General features: G+C 35.6%; 1 protein-coding gene and 1 pseudogene across 7 annotated transcripts in view; one reads left to right on the forward strand and one right to left on the reverse strand.

The window, feature by feature from the left end:
• Positions 1-20,482, reverse strand: part of VPS13C (vacuolar protein sorting 13 homolog C) — a 182,797-nt gene that overhangs the window by 69,083 nt on the left and 93,232 nt on the right. For all 6 annotated transcript variants that reach the window (XM_082387988.1, XM_082387985.1, XM_082387984.1 and 3 more), the window contains 11 exons: positions 20,291-20,399; positions 13,913-14,049; positions 12,054-12,210; positions 11,004-11,083; positions 10,450-10,509; positions 9,586-9,742; positions 7,667-7,783; positions 6,113-6,216; positions 5,540-5,707; positions 4,015-4,319; positions 2,902-3,049 (listed from right to left, as the gene is read on the reverse strand). In XM_082387988.1, coding sequence (XP_082244114.1) covers positions 2,902-3,049; positions 4,015-4,319; positions 5,540-5,707; positions 6,113-6,216; positions 7,667-7,783; positions 9,586-9,742; positions 10,450-10,509; positions 11,004-11,083; positions 12,054-12,210; positions 13,913-14,049; positions 20,291-20,399 — 1,542 coding nt within the window. The remainder of the gene's footprint in view (positions 1-2,901; positions 3,050-4,014; positions 4,320-5,539; positions 5,708-6,112; positions 6,217-7,666; positions 7,784-9,585; positions 9,743-10,449; positions 10,510-11,003; positions 11,084-12,053; positions 12,211-13,912; positions 14,050-20,290; positions 20,400-20,482) is intronic.
• On the forward strand, positions 16,035-19,927 carry LOC309626797 (intraflagellar transport protein 88 homolog pseudogene; annotated as a pseudogene). Its single transcript has one exon. The product of its transcript is annotated as an intraflagellar transport protein 88 homolog pseudogene (transcript).

Consider the following 20,482-nt stretch of genomic DNA (forward strand, 5'->3'; position numbering starts at 1 on the left):
TGAATACCAGGATAAAAGTACTTCATTTCATAGTATTAGACATTACTCCTGTGTGTAAACACGCATCTGCCTCCACTCATATCCAAGCCCCTACTTCCGGTACTCCCTTCTTCCTGCCTTAACTGCTACTATCTATCTTGTCCTGTTCCTGGACCTGTGTCCCTCTCCCCTCTCCCTAGTTCCTCATCTCCATTCTGCTTCTCTCTCTTTTCATCCACTACCAGATTTCTCCTCCACATTATTTACTCTCCTCCAAACTCAATACAGGAAGAATGCTGTTCAGTTTCCAGTCTCCACCAAGAAGGAAAAAGATGCTCTCCTGCAATGCAGCTCTTTTTTGTTTGTTTGTTTTTAATTTAATTTATTTATTTTTGGCTGCGTTGGGTCTTTGTTGCTGCGCACGGGCCTTCCCTAGTTGGGGTGAGCGGGGGCTACTCTTCGTCACGATGTGTGGGCTTCTCACTGCGGTGGCCTCTCCCGCTGCAGAGCACCGGCTCCAGGCGCACAGGCTTCAGTAGTTGCGGCTCACAGGCTCTAGAGCGCAGGTTCAGTAGTTGTGGCACACAGGCTTAGCTGCTCCGCACCATGTGGGATCTTCCCTGACCAGGTCTCGAACCCATGTCCCCTGCGTTGGCAGGCAGATTCTCAACCACTGCGCCACCAGGGAAGCCCCGCAATGCAGCTCTTATTCTCAGTACATATGCATCTGCACAGACTTAAATCATTTAACTTATCAAGATGATGCCTCTTTAGAATAACAAATGCATCTACAAAGAATTTTTAAAAACCAAAACACAGACCAGGATATGAGTATCTTGCTAATCTCCAACCTTTATAAAAGGGGATATGTGGCAAAAAGGAAAAAAAAAAAAGCAAGAGCTTTTGAGTCAGGCAGATCTGTATCAATAATACCACTTTCAAGCTGTGCTACTGGCTAAGTTTCTTAGCCTCCTTAACTCAAGTTTCTTTTTTTTTTTTTTTTAATAAATTTATTTTTTTAAAAAATAAATTTATTTTTTTGGCTGCATTGGGTCTGTGTTGCTGCGGGCGGGCTTTCTCTTCGTTGCAGTGTGCGGGCTCCTCAGGGTTTATTGCGGTGGCTTCTCTTGTTGCGGAGCACGGGCTCTAGGCACGCAGGCTTCAGTAGTTGTGGCACGTGGGCTGAGTAGTTGTGGCTCCTGGGCTCTAGAGTGCAGGCTCAGTAGTTGTGGCACATGGGCTTAGCTGCTCCGCGGCATGTGGGATATTCCCGGACCAGGGCTCGAACCCGTGTCCCCTGCATTGGCAGGCGGACTCTTAACCACTGCGCCACCAGGGAAGTCCCTAACTCAAGTTTCTTAATGTTTAAAATAGGAATAATATCATCTACCTCATGGGTGGCTGCACAACAACAGGAAGCTGCTAGAACAAAGATGCTACTGGTTGCTAAGATCCATTAACCCTTTTAATCCTTCCATCTTTTGTACACTTCCCCTACACATATAGTGGTCCAAAAGGCCTTTTTCAAGTACCTAAACACAAATTCACACAGATACATTCACAGCATCTTTTCTTCTGGACATCAGAGTACCCTATGTCCCCCAAATTAGGTCCCTATCACCAAGGAAATTGCCTGATTCCCAGCCTAAATGAAACTGGGGAGATATTTTAGCAAGAGGCAATGACCAGGGATTTCTTATTTGCTCCAAGCCCCAGTCCTTAGATAACAGATGTCACTTTAACTCCCTAGGACTTCTTTGTATATTCATTCCCACTTGTGACACCAACCAAGATATCACAGCTGCCTGAAGAACAGCTAACTTCACCACCTCCTAATATTTAAAAAGGATCAAATATTAGTTCTGGGAGCTAATCTTAGCAAGGGAGAATTTAAGAGAACAGTCTCATATTCCAGAATAGAAAAGTCTCTATCAATACCCTGAACAGATGTTCTTCTTCATATATCATATCTACTCATACTACAGATAGGGATCTTTCATTCCTACAACAAACTTCAATTTTAACATCTTCCCCAGTAGGACTCTGCTCCTTTGACCCTTCTTGTTTAATCTTAGAACTAACTCTGAAATAATCACAGACATCAAAAACCATAAACTACTAAATTTTTATTTGTCTTTCACACATTCTGTTCAGTCACCCCCTCCCTTTCCCTATCCCCTACTGTTTGGCTTCAACAGTTTCACACACAGGCGCACAAGAACCATAAGATTCCTACACTTCCATGACCATCTTCGACCAGTATCATCTCTTCCTGTGAGCCTACATATGACCTGCTAACTACAGTATTAAAAATATTGCTGTTTACTCGGTGCTTTGTGACCACCTAGGGGGGGTGGATAGGGAGGGTGGGAGGGAGACACAAGAGGGAGGAGATAGGGGGATGTATGTATACGTATAGCTGATTCACTTTGTTATAAAGCAGAAACTAACACACCATTGTAAAGCAATTATATTCCAATAAAGATGTTTAAAAAAAAAGTATTGCTGTTTATATGCTTACCAAATAAACATATTCACCTATTGAAAATGTCTACTTTTCTATAAAAGAGTGCTTCTATACATTAAAAATACTACTAAGGTGCTTTGAATGTGGTATCTAAATATCACTTTACAGTGTCTTATAATTTAACTGCCTTAAAACTTTAATAGAATTTTCTAAAATTACTAATAATATTTTCTGTAGACTCCATAGCTTTTAACCTCAGAGTTCTTGCTTGGTTTTACCAAATATCCAATTAATGTGAAATAAAGAAAAGTGTGGGAAACTAGGATAACTTCATTTTCAGTTAACAAAGCATTCCCTTTAAATGTATTATCACTTCTGATGTCCACTTGAACTACACTGTGATCAATGATAAAAGCCTCTCTAGCAATTTTCATGTATTTTATACATATACTTACCTGCATAGGTTTTAGTTTTCCTTTTATCTCCATCCCTGGAATTTTCATATACCATGATGCTGCTAAATTTCGCTGTATGGATAAAAGCATGTTGACTGGTTTTAAAATTTCGATGTCATGCTGTGGTAAGCCAGCCTGCAAAATTGTTCTGAAAGATAAATAAGAATTTATTTTTACATTTCTAAAATCTACATCTTAAAATGAAGACTATCATATTGTGTAACAGTTTCCACGTAGCATTTTTCTAAACACTAAAGGCTGCTATCAGAGTTCTTTTAGAAAATGTTTCTTTTCACAAATCAATCTGCATCAGAATAATTCAAGTTTATATGCAGAGCTATGTAAAACAAAGCCTACGTAATGCTGATTTCAAAGAGACAAATTTCATGAAGTATGACCATCGCACTATTTACTATCTTTCACAAGGATATTTAATAGCAACTAGTCCAACGTCATACAAACATGTTACATCCTCCTAAAATTGGAGGACAAAGAAAGTGATACTCTACTTAGCCCTTAGGTTTATATTATTAGTACTTCTCCAAACTCAAAGGGAAAAACTCACCAAACCTAGAAGTTAAACAAGCATATTATAACAGTCATATCTAGCCTGCCTGCCAACAAACATTTGAACCACCAAATAAGTTACTCTTGTCCTTTAACAGAGCGAACACTTTCCCATTTGGATTTGATAATCCATTAGATATCTTACTGAGAATTCCTAAATGTGACAAGGTTTGGAAATGAGAAATAAATCTTAAATTTTATTACATTTTAAGAAGTCTTTGTCTCTGTACAGAAATGAAAATAGCGATGTGCAGAGCAAATAAACAAAAATAAATCTAAATTAAGTATTATTGAGTAAACTATAATTTTATAATAGGAAATTTTTATAGAGTGAAAAAAACACGTTATAAATTTAGTAAGACAAAATGTAGATTCTATGAGAGCCACCATCATAAACCACTAACCAAAAACCAACAGTCAAGGTTTCATAACTAGAAGAAATAAGGAATAAGAACTATAAATCACTAGAGTGTTTTACCCCTGGCAAAGGTTTTATGAAAATTCTATCTCTAGTAAGTAATTTGCCATTGGATTATATATTTATACCTGGACAGCTTCAGCTGAGTGAGTTGGATGTTCATTTTATCAATGACTGGGGGAAGAGAATGCTGTTCCACAGAAACTACACTAAATTGGTTTTCAACTTTGATTAAACCCAGATCTGCTATAACAGCATTAGGTGATACTGAAGACTGAGGAATGAGAATAACTGGTGCTTTCAAGTTGATATCCATCAAAAGGCGGAAGCTCTTTTCAGCCAAGTCTTTCATGCTGGAAGCAGCTCTCTCTGCAGCCTGGGCTGTAGCTGTGCTCAAAGCTTCTTTGGCGGTTTGAAAATTGTTGAGGAAGTTCTGTTGGAAAATACTGGTATTTAGGGTTCCTCCAGAACAGGATTTATTTTTAAAAGGAAAAACTTTAAGAAAGAAAAACTAAATAAAAGAGGTGATATAAAAGAGACGTTATTTATGACTGTGTGCATGGAGTAAAGTCTAGAAAGATACACTCTGTGATAATTAACAAGTGGAGGAAAGAATCCTTTAACTTTCACTTTATGCATTTCAGAATTATTTGTTTTTTGACAAATTTTGGTAACAATACTTTTTAAAATATCCCTTGTACTCACGAATGTTGCCATCTTAATTCAAACTTAAATAAAAAGATGAAGGAGAACTCTTTACATCTCCCAAAGTTGCTTTAATTCTGTACCTCTAGGTCATAGGAATAAAGTCTATTAGTTTTAGTCCTTAGTTTTAGAAACTAAGGTTTTGCCCGCTTATTTCTAAAGGTTCTTTTCTTAAGTGTACTCTAACATGAGCAAAGGTGCTGAAGTGTTTACAATCTTGCAATCATTAATAAGAGTCAAAAACTCTTTATTTAGAGTGAGATGCCTTTCACCTCAATTTCAACTAAAATGAGAAAGATTTTTCCCAATGGAGAAAAGAATTGGAAGCAATATTCTTCCATTAATAACGCAAATGGTTTATTTAGTTTATTAAACTAACCCCCCTCCAAATAAATTACTTTCCAGAAAAATAAAACATGATGATTTAGGTAGAAATCCGTAACTTAAAAGCTTTGATTAACAGCCCTGCTAAGAGGCATAGGCAAATTAAACTCTTCAGCTCATGACACTTACATGGAAATAAATAATTAAAAGAATTTTATGGCCTTGTTGATCATAATTATAATCAAAAGCTGTAAGTTCCAGTATTAGTCCTTCAAATGCCTGATGACCTCCTTAAAAGATTCTTTTCACTAAATACCTTTTAAGGGTCTCTCATAAAACAAATAACACTGAAAAGCCCTAATTAAAACATCAGAAAGTACTTTCAAAATATATAACTATGGAAATGTTAAAGAATGATTATTCATAGGTTCAAAACAATGATAACAAAAATTCATTCAGTTATCCATCATGTAAAGGATTTCCTTAATTGTAATATTCTATTCAGCATTTGGGAGTTTACCACACAGCCCTATTAGTAAAGATTTTGACTACCTAGGTTCAGATGTATAGGCAAAGATACTTAGGTGTCAATGAGAAATAAATACATTTAAAAAATAAACTTACCAAAAGAGACATGAAGAATTTATGAACATAAACAATTTGAATACAACCCACTTTGAGAGTAAGTTTGCCATCTACTTTAGACATATCAGCATAGGCCTTTCCTTCTGTGGCATCTGGATAAAGAGTCATTTGGAACCTAAAGACTTCATCTCCCAAAATAGAGACAGCCTAAAAGTATTAAATTAACTGGTTATTATATCAAAAGAGCTGTATCACTGTATTATAAATAAGTTTCCTTATTACAGAATCCTTGACATATAAAGAAGCATCACTTAAATTCAACCTTCAACAAATTATTAAAAACATTTAACTTGACAATAACTTTTTCCTATATCTATAAAAAAAGTTTTATCAATGGAAATTTCAATCACTTAATTGGTTAGAAATAACTTTTACAAATCACCTAGTCTATATACACTGTGAAAGCAGATGATGACCATATTCATGCTTACTCCCTAACAAAATGCCTGACACATGACAGATAATAAATATACACTGAACAAATGATTAAAGGTAGCTCAAGCCCCAAAAAACAAAAATAAATTTCAATATAGAAACGTATCTTTTAATTACCTTTTTGTGAATGGAAGTCGAATCAACATTCGTAACTATGATGTCCTTAAGTCTGGCAAACATGTCGGTCTGCTTTGGCCTCACAGAAATAGAGGCATCCATTCCTGTGGGAAACACAACACTTTTCACCTAATCCAAGTGAACTAATTTAGTGGTTTTTAATTCAATAATATACTACCAAGATAGAGACTAGATAAAAATCACTCACTATTAGACATATTAAAGGTAACAACTTCTTTTTTTTTTTTTTTGGCCACGCCAAGTGGCATGTGGGAATGTGGGATCTTGGTTCCCCGACCAGGGGTAGAACCCGCGCCCCTTGCACTGGAAGCGCAGAGTCTTAACCACTGGACCGCCAGCGAAGTCCCAAAGGTAACAACTTCTATGTATGAGACACTAAGAAAGATTATAATATCTTTAAGTGCTAGAAGCATCACATACATAAACTTTGTGGAAATTTTAAAACAAAAGAAATCAAATGTCAAAGAAAATTAATCACAGGTCTCCAAACACAAGTATCCTGTGCATTATTAGTAAGATCAGAATTGGTCATTTATGAGGACACCTAACATTTGTTAAACAGTTATTTTACAAACATTATATAATGAAAACTATTACTCTGAAAACTAAACATAAATAAATATAATTTGATGAATAAATACTATTCTTTCTACAGTAAACTGTATCTAAAACACAATCTTTTAAAATTTCTCTCCAAAAAAATGTTTGTCATTCTCATAATTTCTAAAGGCATGATTTCTAAAACCACTCCTCAGAGTGAATGAGAGAATGCCTACAGCTAAGCCCCAAGAATGAACCTAAATCACTACCATGCTATGCATAAATAGATACTCAGTAACATTCGGTGAACCGAACTGATTTTCTAACCCCTTGTTAACTGCTTATTATGTACATACCAGGCACTTTTCTTAATACATGTAAATGTGTAAACTTAATCCTCATAACAATCCCATGAATAATTATTATAACTATCTCCATTTTACAGAAGAGGGAACTCAGGCACGGAAACGTTAATTAATTTGCTCAAGGTCAGCCAGTAAGTGTTAGAGCCAAAATCTGAACCTTGGCAGGCTGGCTCCAGAACCCATGGTATAATCTGAACTCATCTTTATATCAGGCTGATGATGAGTAAAGCTTACAAAATTTCTTTTAGAAACTTCTTTTCCTGATGCTATATAAGCACAAAAGACAAGGGAAACAGGATAATGACATTTTCTTTACTCAGTGAGATGTTATGATATTCATTTCTCAGTTTAAAGTTATATTATTCTGAAAATGCAAACAGAACATGAGATTAAGCCTTAGACTTATTCTGAAAAATTTTTTAAACATAAGGAATGTCTCACATCAGTCATGAATCGTAACAAATTTACTTCTAACATTTCAAAGCACATCTCTGAAAAGTTTGCAAGACTCTTCAATATAAGTAAACCAAAAGACGACTCATGAGAAATCTACCATGCAACAAGCTCATTCTTCCTGAAGGTCTATGTAAAGAAACAGAAATATCTACACTAAGAAAAAATTACTTACCATGTATTCTAATATCTGCAATATTACACTTCCGATCACAAACAAAGACATTAAATGCATTTAATTCAGCTATGACCTTTAAATCAAACACATCATCTTGAGAAGTGTTGCTGGATACTGAAAAGTAACAGAATTCTAGTGATTAGCAAAGTGCAAAGATGATATAACATAAAATAATCCCAAAATCACTAAAATAAAAGTACATTATCAACTATGAAGAACCAAAAAGGTCTCCATTAAGATTACATATAATTAATATTATTTTAAAATCAATTTTCAAATGCCAATCAGACAGAAAGTAGCATATTTCCATCCAAATTAAAAATAAAGGCAACGTTTACTAGCACCTTGTAAGTATAATTTTGCTAGATGGAAACCTTACTATAATTTTTCTTGTGGGTAAAAAGGAAACCCCCTATATTAGAATTCTAAGATTCCATTAGAGCTAAATTTTGATTTGGAACTCCTTTTCATATCATATATTAGATCAAAGAAAAATATTTTATGAAAAATTGAAATAGTGATGACTTAGTAAATATGTATTATTAACTATCACACATACATTTTATTAACTATAGAAACAACTTCCTTAGATTATATTATGTTTCTCCATGAAGAATCCTAAAAAAATTTCTATAAGAAATGAACATAAACGGCTAAAGTTAAGAAAAAAACAAAAAATTATTTTATAATGTGTATTTGTGTCTGTGCACATGTGTATAAAAATCACAATCAAATGGATTCCCTTAATCTATTTTAGTCTAGGTCCTGATTGATAAATTTAAGATATAATTTCCTAGAGATTTGTCTTGACTGAAGGAAACACTTTTTCCTATAAAACTGTAAAAGTATGGGGACATCAGTCCTTAATCACCGAGATGATAGAAGGGTTTTTTTTTTTTCCTTTAAGATTTAAAGTAGCAAAATCAAACCATAAAAAACAGCTATTTGGCATAACTAGAAGATTGTTTCTTTGGATTACTATTTTTTGTAGTTTATTGTGAGCTTAAACATTGCTTTTTCATTTATTCAACTGTGTGTGTGTGCGTGTGTATGTATGTATATGCTACGTAAGTATTTCCATGGATATTAATGTAACAAGTACATTAAAGACAAAGAAGGTAAAACTCTTTTACTCTAGTTTAATGCAAAAATACTGCTCTGCTCCCTGGTCGAAAAAAAAATCTCATCCTTGTATCAGATCTAATATTACTAACAGTTTTCACTTTAAAGATGCCAGCAATATAGATATAATACAACTAGGTAATGGTCTGAAAATTAAATTACCAGATGTTAGATACTCACATCATATGACATGAAAGAAAAATAATTAAAATGATATTTGGCTTAAAAAGAGGCACATGTTCACTCACGCTACACCACATCTAATATTTCACGGCACAAATTGTGGCATGTGCCCATATCTCTATGTGACTTAAATACAGTTTTGGTTAGAAACCAAAGTGAGTCTGTCTCTTCCATGAGATTGTTCCTTTTGTGTTTTGCGAAGATGAAAACTGTTGAGCACCAGGTAGTTTTAACTGACTGACTGAAATGGGCCTTTGTTACTACGCATGATTGTGTTCATATTTTAATTACTTCCTTCCTCACTTTCACTGGAGTGAAGGTTACAGAGACATCAATGCAAAGTATATACAACTTTATTTTACATAAAAGCTAGGCAGTGAAATCAAATATAAATACGTGGTAAATATTAAACACTTATTTAAAGTCTCTCACTAAATTACCCTATTATACCATAGGGATAAAATCTGCTTTCTTTTGAAACCAACCTAATCTGTCAAAGCAGCTAAAACATAAAGGTGATAAACAGTTAATCTTAGCTTGAAAATACATGTTATTATAAGATTATTAAAGTTCAGATAGAAAGTATTAAACCATGACTCAAAAGTTAATACCAGTTTTCGCAATGATACTCCTGGACTCCCCCGTAAGTGGCTTCAGCTCCGATTCCTTCTTAGAAGGTTCAGAGGATGGAAAAGCAGATGATAAAAAATCCATGAAGGACAGTAAAGCTTCCAAATGCAGAACTAAGTTTAAGGATGAAAATGAAACCTAAGATAATGAACAATTAGAGAGGCAGATTTCAGATATGGAAACATTTTTATGTCAAACCTCAACGTATACAAGTAGCACAAGAAGAGTTCAACTAAGGACTTTTTTTTTTTGAGAAAGAACTCACTATTACTTTGTTAACCTTTACCAGACAATAAACCAACACTGCCCACTCCCACACCCAAACGATAATTCTAACCTCAACGGAACTTGATAGGCTTTAAGTAAAGATACAGGAAGTATTATCAGCCTTAGGTTGGTTGGTCCCCTTACAGATGGTCCCAAGACAGACTATACACACTCAAATGGATGGTGACTGATATCTGTACCGAGCCATACTTTTAGCCTTACCCTTCATTTTTTTCTAATCCTAAAGCCAATTAATTCAAATGTTTAATGCTTCCATCAACACTACGCCAAATAACCATAGTGAACAAAATTTCCTTAAACAATATTTTATTTGTGTACAACAAGGAATCATTAATTTATATCTGGGAAACAAGGAGTCTTTTAGGAAATCAAGTCAACTTTTGTAATAACTTTATTTCAACTCTCCACCCATTTCTTTTATCTACAAAATTAAACCTATTATTATCACCACCCTCATTCTAATTTTAGAGCTCACAATCTCACAACTGAAGATGGCTTTGAAGCTAGATTTAATCATTACTATAATCTAACCTTATAGGGAATTCAAAAAGATTTACCTGAAGTCTTTGTTTGGTATTGTCATGGATGGTTTTAAATTCTGGTCCATCACTGTCTGCCTACAAATAATGGAGGATAAAGCCACTGGGTTGCAAACACTAAAAATTCACACACTGAAAAAATATATATATATTCTTTACTTTTCAAAGTATGTATGAAAACACTATAAACATATTTCTTAAAGGCAAAGAAGAACATGCCAAAAACATGACCACATAAGCACTTCTTATATTCTACAGAAGCAAAAACCCAAACTCCTTATCCTACTTGGGAGGAAATGCTAAAGGTAGGGGAAACTGTCAGTGTATCTAGATAATAACAGATTTTGCTTCAAACTACAATGGAACTTTGTATACATCTACTTATTCAAAAACATAGGATTAACTCAGAAGTTTATTGAAATTATCCAGGATTGTCAGATGCTTGCATAAATCAATATAATCAACCAGTTTTAGGATGAAAAATTTTAGGGGAGAAAACTAAGATATTATATACAGGGGAAAGACATAATTTCATATATGCAAATATTAAAGAATCCTAGAAATGAAACTACCTTTTTCAATAACATTTTCAGAAGGGGTTCATCTGTTACATTAGAAGAGTTAATAATGTGAAGAGGTTCTCCTTTTGAGTCTAAAAGAGAAAAAAGAGAGGGTAGATTCATTATTAAGTCGTTTAGACATTTCAAATGTATTTAAAAACAGACCAGCCAGTTACACAAATAAACGTTTGTCAAAACTCAGAGCTGTACGCTAAACAGGGTGAATTTTACTGTATATAAATCGTATCTCAATAAAGATGGCTCTGAAAAAAAAAAATTAAAGAAACTGCAAAAAAACAAAAAAACCAGCACTGGCCAATTATAAATGCTATAACATTTGGTACTACTGGTATTACTTATTTGAACAAATCATAATATATTAAAGAACAAAGCTATAAAATACTTAAACTAGCGATTATTCTCAATACAAGTTTGCTTTACTTAAAGTTACCCCATAGAGTTCCTATAAACTTTCAACACCCACACCAACTTTAAAAGTTGGCTTGGTGCAATTTAGAAAGTGAATTTGAAAGGCTGAAGAGACTACAAGGTGATGTTAAATTTTTCCTCTATATATTTCTGGGTTGTTTAATTTTTATTTTTTACAAGTATATATTAATGTCATTAAACACAAATAAAAAACACTTATGTAATTTTAAAATAAATTTAAAAACCAAAGAAAAAACGTTACTTCCCAGTAAATTAACTCACCTTTCAAAAAGGGTCCCTGGGCTCTATACCTGGATACTGTTCTCAGAGCACAGTTATAATGTAATGTTGCCTTCCATAAGTACTGGAGTGTTATGTACTGAAGACATATGCCTCATTTTTCTTTTAGATATATTCTACTTTGTGCTAAATATTTAGATATAGACTTACTTTATGATAAATAACTACATAGATAATGAATTTTAACTATCAAATTACTTCATATTAATGTAATAAATTTAAACTAACTAAATAATTATGGTGACACTAATAAATATGCTTCATGTTGATAAAAAGGTAATGACCATCTGCCTATTACATGCACAATTTACAGAGACTATACTTCACACTTACCAGTGAACTCAAAGCATCGCATACTAATTTTTTTTAGATAAGCTTCAGCAGTCAGGTCGTAGGCTTTAACTCTAGCTTCCAGTCCAAGCTGCAGGACATTTAGTTCATGTAAAAGCCTTCCTTTCTTTTCTGCTTTTTCCATCAAAGTAATCACGACCTAGCAAAAGGTACCATTATTACCACAAACTATTTCACTAATATACATTGAAGATAAGCTAACAATTTAATAACCATCCAGAATGATATTATCAAAATATTCACACAGCATAAAGATGTTCACTTCTATTTGTGCCTGGAAATTACCTGGGGTTATTTACATTGGAAGGTCCACTTACTTGTTCAGACTTTTAAAGCACTGTCACTATATTCTAATGGATTTCAAGATAGTTATGAAAAAAAAAAGTTGTTCTGCCTAATTCCCAGAAGTCCTAGTCTGATGGATGGTGTCAGACTCGATCTGAAAGTCTGAGATAAACAGTCAATTTTTAAACTACTCCTAAGGCAAGGTTTCTCTACCTTGGCACCACTGACACCTGGGGCTGGATAATTCTTTCCAGTGGGGAGCAGTCCCATGCGCTGTAGGCTGGTTCAGTGGCATCACTGGCCTCTACCCACTGGCTGCCAGTAGCCCACTCTCTCTCTGGACAGTGACAACCAAAAATGTCTTCAGACAATGCCAATTATCAGCTTGAGGGGAGGATGCAAATTGCTTCCCCCCACCCTAATCACTGTCCTAAGGGAAGGGAACTGTAATTATATGTATTACAAATGATACTAAAAAGGACTTATAGGTTTTCTATGTACATATGTTAATGAAACCCATTTGCAAATAGAATTATTCATTTATCAATGTTTCAATTATCAAAGCCTAAAAATCTTCAATAACTATAACATTAACCAGAAAAACAGCAGACGTTTAGCATGAAGTTAGTTTCAAAACATGTATTTCAGATCAAAAAAGTAGCACTCATGTATTTAAAAGTTTATTATTTTTGACTCAAAGATAGAACATAACCTCTACACAGCTATTTAACGATGAAGGGATTTTGGAGAAAGTTCTTCTAAGTCCCTGTATCCGCGATGCTTTCCCACATACACACGTGTATGCCTGTCCCTCTTTCTACCCTGTCCCAGCCCCTTTCCTAAACTCCTTTTCTCAGACTGTATCTTCTTCTTTAAAAATTCAACTAAATCTCACTTCCTCCAGGTAATCTTCCCTGACTCTTTCAGACTGCTTAGATGCCCTCTTCCTACCATCACTGCCACAAGCTCCCTGGGCACATTTTTAATGGGAGTACTTAACAAAAATTTTAATTGTTTTCTTGTTTGAGTTCAGAGTTTATGTCTTTTACTTCTGTATCCTTAGCACTTAGTACATGCAATGAATATCTGTTATGTGTGTGAACACAGAAGAGGAAAATTCATTTAACCCTTCCTTAAGAATCTGCAGATGGAAAGCAGGTAACGGTAATGTAACATTTTTTAAATGTAGGCATATTGTGTTTTATTCTATTAACGGTTTCTAAAATTTGCAAAGAATTTCTCTGTCATTTTTCCCCTTCCTGCCTTCCCTATATAAAATCCAAAGCAGGACACATTCCAACTGTCCTAAAATTATTTGAAAAGCCAGTTACAGGGCATATTACCATTTTCTCTGTAAATATCATATCCCCCAAATATAACTCATCTTCAGCAAACTCTCAAATTTTTAAACATTATTTCTACATACAAATTACAAATAGCCTTTGTAAGCTTTTTCTATCCATATCAATAATCTGCAAGTTTACTTTATTAGAGGTAATTCCAAATATCCATTATTTATCCACCTCATTTAATAAAAACAGAAGAAAATTACACACCTCTTTGATTTCAAATTTCAGCAGCATATTAATGATGTCTACAGATCTAATTTCTTCCACTCCAGCTGTTAAACTATCTTGTGAAACATGCATATCTTGTTTTAATGTAGAGATTTCAAGTGGCTCTTTAGTTTCACCTAAAGATGTTTAAAAGAAATTCATTCACTTCTATTCACACATTTCTTACATGAATACTCAACAAGGACTTATACAAGTACTCTGGACTTGGTACAGGCATTGAAAATCCACAGATCAGTCATACACAGCTCTAGCCCTTAGAAAGCTCATGGCTTAGTAGAAGAAACATATATACTTAAAATACAAACAAAATAAGAAGGCTCCACTTAGTCACATTAAATGGACAAATGTTAATAGTCTCTAGATAAAGTACGTAGAAAGCACAGAACTAAGCGTGACATTGTCATGAGAAGGTCAAGAAAGTCTTAATAGGAGAGTTATAATTCAAGTAGAACTGAAGGAGCTCCTCACACAGAGAAGAATAAAATAAGAGGTAGTGGAGAACCACAGAGAGAGAAAACATCAGGATAGGTTTTGCAAACAGAATGGAGTTTGATATGGTTACATCATAAGAAGGATAAGAGCTAAGGCTTGATATGAAAGAAGCGGTGGCGGGGGGGGGGGGAGTTAAAGCCTCTTACGCCATACCAAGAAGCAAAAGTAAAACCATATGAATATGACCGGGTTGTCCTGAAATTCATGCATCCTGAAATGCAGTAAAATTGCTTTCTAAACTGTAACACACAACACTAATAATAGCTATCACTTGCAAAGTACTTAACCTCTGTGTTGAATGTTGTGCTAACAGACGTTCACAGACTATCTCATTTAACTCTTACAACAACACTTTAAGGTAAAACCTTTATGTTGTCCTTATTTCACATATGAGCAAATTGAGGTCCAGACAGATTCAGTACCTTGTCTAGTGTTTTTCATATGGAAAACCACTGCTGTTAATTATTACCTTTGAGAAAGCAAAGCACAGGGCAAGGTTTCTTAACTATCACCTTATTTCAGCACTGTTCCAAACATAATGTGATTGAGGGAAAATAATTCTAGCCAATATTTTGCTTCTACAAAACAATTCCTGGAACAGGCAAAGATTTCTTAAATAGGAAATAAAAAGCACTGATCATTTTTAAAAATTGTGTATTAGAATTCATTAAAATTAACTAATTCTACTAAAAGAAAACCTATTAAGAGAGTGAAAAGGTAAAGCACAGATAGGGAGAAGATATTTCTACACATATGCTAACATATATACATATAGCACATATAACCAGCAAAGGGCTCCTAACCAGAATGAATAAACAACTCCTATACGCCAGTTAGAAAAAAGACCATACCTCAATAAAAATAATGGTCAACAGACTTGAATGATCATGTCACAAAAGAGGATATCCAAATGGCATATGAAAAGGTTTTCAATTTCATTAGTTACCAGGGAACAAATAAAACCCAGAGAGATACTACTATATAACCACCAGGATGGCTAAATTTTACAAGACTGAGGATAGCAAGTACTGGTGAGAATGTGAAACAACTGGAACTCTCATACATTGCTAGTGGGAAAGTAAATTGGTTCAACCACTTGGAAAACTATTCAGTATAGCCTGGCGTAAGTTACTGAAGCGAAACGTAAGCTAACATATGACCCGGTAATTCTACTCCTAGCTATATGTCCAAAAGAAAACAGTATATGTGTGCCAAAAGACTGTACAATCACATTCATAGCAATTTCACTCATGACAGTCAAATACTGGAAACAGGAATAAAAAGAACTAGCGCTATAGACATCAACACGGATGAATCCCACAAAATGTTGAATGAAAGAAGCCAAGGGATCCGCGCGTGGCAGCGCTGCGACCGCGCAGCTCTCTGCCGAGCCCCAGAAAGGCCGCGCCGGCCCCGCCGCGCTCACGGTCGCGCGGCTCCCCTCGCCGCGAGGCGGGAGAGGGCTCGGGGCGACGCGGGTGCCTGCCGCCCTCCAAGGGGGCCGTGGGGGCGGGGCGCGGGGGCTCTGCCCCCGGCCCACGCACCTGCCCCCCCCCCCCGCCCGAAGCCGCGCGCGGCCCTCGAGCCCCCGACCCCGAGTTCGCAACGCGAAGCTCCGAAATCCCCGGCAAGGCTCCAAGGAGGCACGAGCTCGGGCCCCTCTCACGGAGGTACAAATGATGCAAAATGGACACCTGGCCCCAGAGACAGATGAAGATGATCTTTAGTCTGGCTATAATGACTGCAATCCAACCTATGATGCCGAGCAACTGGAGAATGACACAGCTTTTCAGCAAGCTGTGAGAACTAGTCATGGCAGAAGACCTCCTGTAACTGCTAAAATACCAAGCACAGCGGTTGCTAGACCTGTAGCTACTGGGTATGGGTCCAAGACATCCCTGGCATCGTCAGTGGGAAGACCAATGGCAGGGGCTCTTCAGGATGGAGTTACTAGACCCATGACAGCAGTGAGGGCAGCTGGTTTTACCAAAGCAGCTTTGAGAGGCTCTGCGTCGACCCTCTCGGTCAGGCGTGGGGCCCTGCACCGCCCCTGGAGGCCAGGAACGAAGACAGCCGAGAAGAAAAGATGAGACAATTAGAGAAGAAAGTAAATGAGTCGGTAGAAGAAAGCTGTATTGCTAATAGTCGTGGAGACTTAAAACTGGCCTTAGAAAAGGCAAAAGATGCAGGAAGAAAAGAGAGAGTCCTGGTGAGACAAGGAGAACAAGTTACAAGTCCAGAAAACATCAATTTGGATTTAACTTAATCAGTTCTTTTCAACTTGGCCAGTGAATATTCAGCTAATGAAATGTATGCTGAAGCACCAAACACCTATCAAGTTATAGTGAAAAATAAGATGTTTAGCAATGCAGGACGGTTGAAAGTGAATATGGGAAATATTTATTTAAAGCAAAGAAATTATTCCAAAGCCATTAAATTCTACCAAATAGCCTTAGATCAAATTCCAAGTGTCCATAAAGAAATGAGGATTAAAATTATGCAGAACACTGGAGTTACATTTATTAAAACTGGGCAGTATTCAGATGCCATGAATTTATTTGAGCACATAATGAGTATGGCACCAAATCTGAAGGCAGGCTTCAACCTAATTCTTAGTTACTTTGCTGTTGGAGATTGAGAAAAAAATGAAGAAGGCATTCCAAAACTTGATTGCTGTTCCATTAGAAACTGATGAAGATGATAAATACATTTCACCAAGTGATGACCCACATACTAATTTAGTGATTGAATCTATAAAAAATGATCATCTAAGGCAAATGGAACGTGAAAGGAAAGACATGGCAGAAAAATACACCATGACATCATGAGCAAAACTCATTGCTCCTGTAATTGAAACATCTTTTGCTGTAGGTTATGATTGGTGTGTTGAAGTTGTGAAAGCTTCTCAGTATGTAGAGCCGGCAAATGATCTGGAAATAACGCACTTACATACCTGAGACAAAAGGACTTTAATCAAGCTGTAGAGACCTTTAAAATGTTTGAAAAAAAGGACAGTAGAGTGAAGAGTGCAGCTGCACCCAACCTCTCATTCCTGTATTATTTGGAAAATGAATTTGCAGAAGCCGGTAGCTATGCAGATTTAGCTGTGAACTCTGACAGATATAATCCGTCAGCTCTTACTAAGAAAGGGAATACAGTTTTTGCAAATGGTGATTATGAGAAGGCAGCTGAATTGTAAAATGAGGCTCTAAGAAATGATTCTTCTTGTACTAAAGCACTTTATAATATTGGCCTTACCTATAAGAAGTTAAACCAGCTTGATGAAGCTTTGGACTGTTTCCTGAAACTTCACACAATCCTAAGAGACAGCACCCAAGTCCTTTACCAGATAGCAAATGTATACGAATTAATGGAAGATCCCAATCAAGCTATGGAATGGTTAATGCAGCTGATCAGTGTTGTTCCAACTGACTCCAGAGCTTTGTCTAAACTGGGAGGATTATATGACACTGAGGGGGATAAATCCCAAGCATTCCAATATTATTATGAGTCATATAGGTATTTCCCATCCAACACTGAAGTCAACGAGTGGCTCGCGGCCTATTACATTGACACCCAGTTTTGTGAAAAAGCCATTCAGTACTTTGAAAGAGCTTCTCTTATACAGCCTACACAGGTGAAATGGCAGCTGATGGTAGCTAGTTGTTTTAGAAGAAGTGGTAACTACCAAAAAGCATTAGATACAAAGATATTCACAGAAATTTTCCAGAAAATGTTGAATGTCTACGTTTCTTGGTACATCTCTGCACAGACACTGGATTAAAAGAAGTTCAAGAATATGCAACAAAACTCAAGAGATTGGAAAAAATGAAGGAAATCAGGGAACAGCGCATCAAGTCTGGCAGGGATGGCAGCGGGGGTCCCCATGGCAGGAGAGACAGGAGTGCTGGCAGTGACATTGGGCAGAACTGTGGCTCTGGTAGCAGAGGCAAGCGGCTCAGCACCCAGCTCCGAGCCCTGCCTGGGACAGACGAGCCTTATGAGAGCAGCAGTAACAAGGAGCTAGATGCCTCCTATATGGATCCACTTGGCCCGCAAATAGAAAGACCCAAAAAGAGAGTCAACGAGGATGATTTTGCTGATGAACAATTAGGAGATGATTTGCTTCCAGAATAATATATATTTTAATATATTATTTATTAAAGGAAAGAAATCGCCTTACAAGAGAATACTCATGTTAAAGTTTGGATTAAATATACAAACTTTAATTTTGCACACTGTCAAAACTTTAAATAAGTGTATTCTGTTCTATGAGTATGGATTTAGATTTTGTTTTGCTTTTAATGTAATAAAAACATGTGAAAATTTAAAAAAAAAAAAGAAAGAAGCCAAAAATGAAAGTAAATTCTCTATGATTCCATTTATATGAAATTCAAAAAGAGGCAAAACTAATGTATGATGTTACAAATCAGAATGGTACTTAATTCTGGGTGGATTCAGGGGCAGGGTGGGTGTTTGGTATTGATTGGTAAAGGCATAGGGAGAGCTCTAGGGTGCAGTGCTGGAAATGTTCTATATCTTAATCATGGTGATTACACTGGTGTAGCCATATATAAAAATCCACTGAATTGCACTTTACTATATGTATTAACATACTGTAAAAAAGGTTTTTCCCCCCTAGTATTTTGGGTTTTTTCTGAGACACAACTGACATGTAATATTACATTAGTTTCCGGTAAAAAAAGTTTTTTAAAATTGAAAAAATACAGTGAGATACCATTTTTCACTCAGCAGCAAACTGGCAAAAATTTTTAAATCTGATAATACACTGTGTTAGAAAAAGTACAGAAAAACCACCTGATGGGAGTACAAAATGAGTATAAGTTCTATGGGGGTCAACTGGCAAATGTGTCAAAATGTTAATAAAATTAATTTTATTAAATGTATTGATTGAATTCAATTATTATTGTAACTTAATAAAAACAAAATACCCTTTAACCCAGCAGTCCTGGTATTTCCCCTACAGATAAACACGCACTTATAAAAGTGTATGTACAAGGATATTTAATGCAACATAGTAAGAGTGAAAGACTGAAAACCACCTGAAATGTCCATCAATAGGGACTTGCTAACTAAATTATGATACTTCAACAGAATTTAATACCAAGAAGCCATTAGAAAGAATGATTCGGATCTATACACAGCATATATATAGATAAGGAATGAATACCAAGATATACTGTGTATGTGTATATGTGTACATATAAATCAGCTTAAAAAATAAGTCTGGTAGTTACTTTGCCTTTAAGGGCCACTGTATCTAATAATTTAAATACTATTTGCATTTTTATTGCTATACAATTTTTTCAGTATCTTTGTTCAGTGGTAATTTATCAACCACTTCACTTTGTACAGCTAAAAATCAGATCAAGGGACTTCCCTGGTGGTCCAGTGGTTAGGAGTCCGCACTTCCACTGCAGGGGGCATGGGTTCGATCCCTGGTCAAGGAACTAAGATCCTGCATGCCACACAGTACAGCCAAAAAAAATTTTTTTTAATTCTTAAAAAAATTAAAAAAAAAAAGTCAGATCAAGTATGCTACAGAGCCTAGTGCCAACTTAAAAAGTTTTTTTCTCTATACATGCAAGTTCAAAAATTTTTCCAGGACTTCACCATTGATCTGAAACCCTTCTTTATGGCCTCCTCCTAACTCATGCAACTTAGAAACTGACTTTACTCAACTTAAAAGCAAACTATGGTTTTATTCAATAGCATCTTATTTGTTTTCTTGGTAATACAAATCACAATTTGTAAATGTATGTTTGTTTACTTCATTTTTATTGTTTGTCTCCCCTACAAAATTGTAAAAAACATTTATTACACCACCTACTGTCAACCTCTTACCTGTCTCTTGCACTCTTGGTTTCACTTTATTCAAATCTTCAGTAGCCTCACCGAGATTTTCTGCTAGTATTCTAAATAAAAGATTAAGATCTTCTTGATTTAGATTAACCTGTGAAATATGATGTTCCAAGAAAAGATAAAGATATTTCATTTTAAAATGAAACAATTTTAATATGGAAAACAAATCCTTAG

Source organism: Balaenoptera borealis, assembly GCF_965194805.1.
Source record: "Balaenoptera borealis genome assembly, chromosome: 3".
NCBI lineage: Eukaryota > Metazoa > Chordata > Mammalia > Artiodactyla > Balaenopteridae > Balaenoptera > Balaenoptera borealis.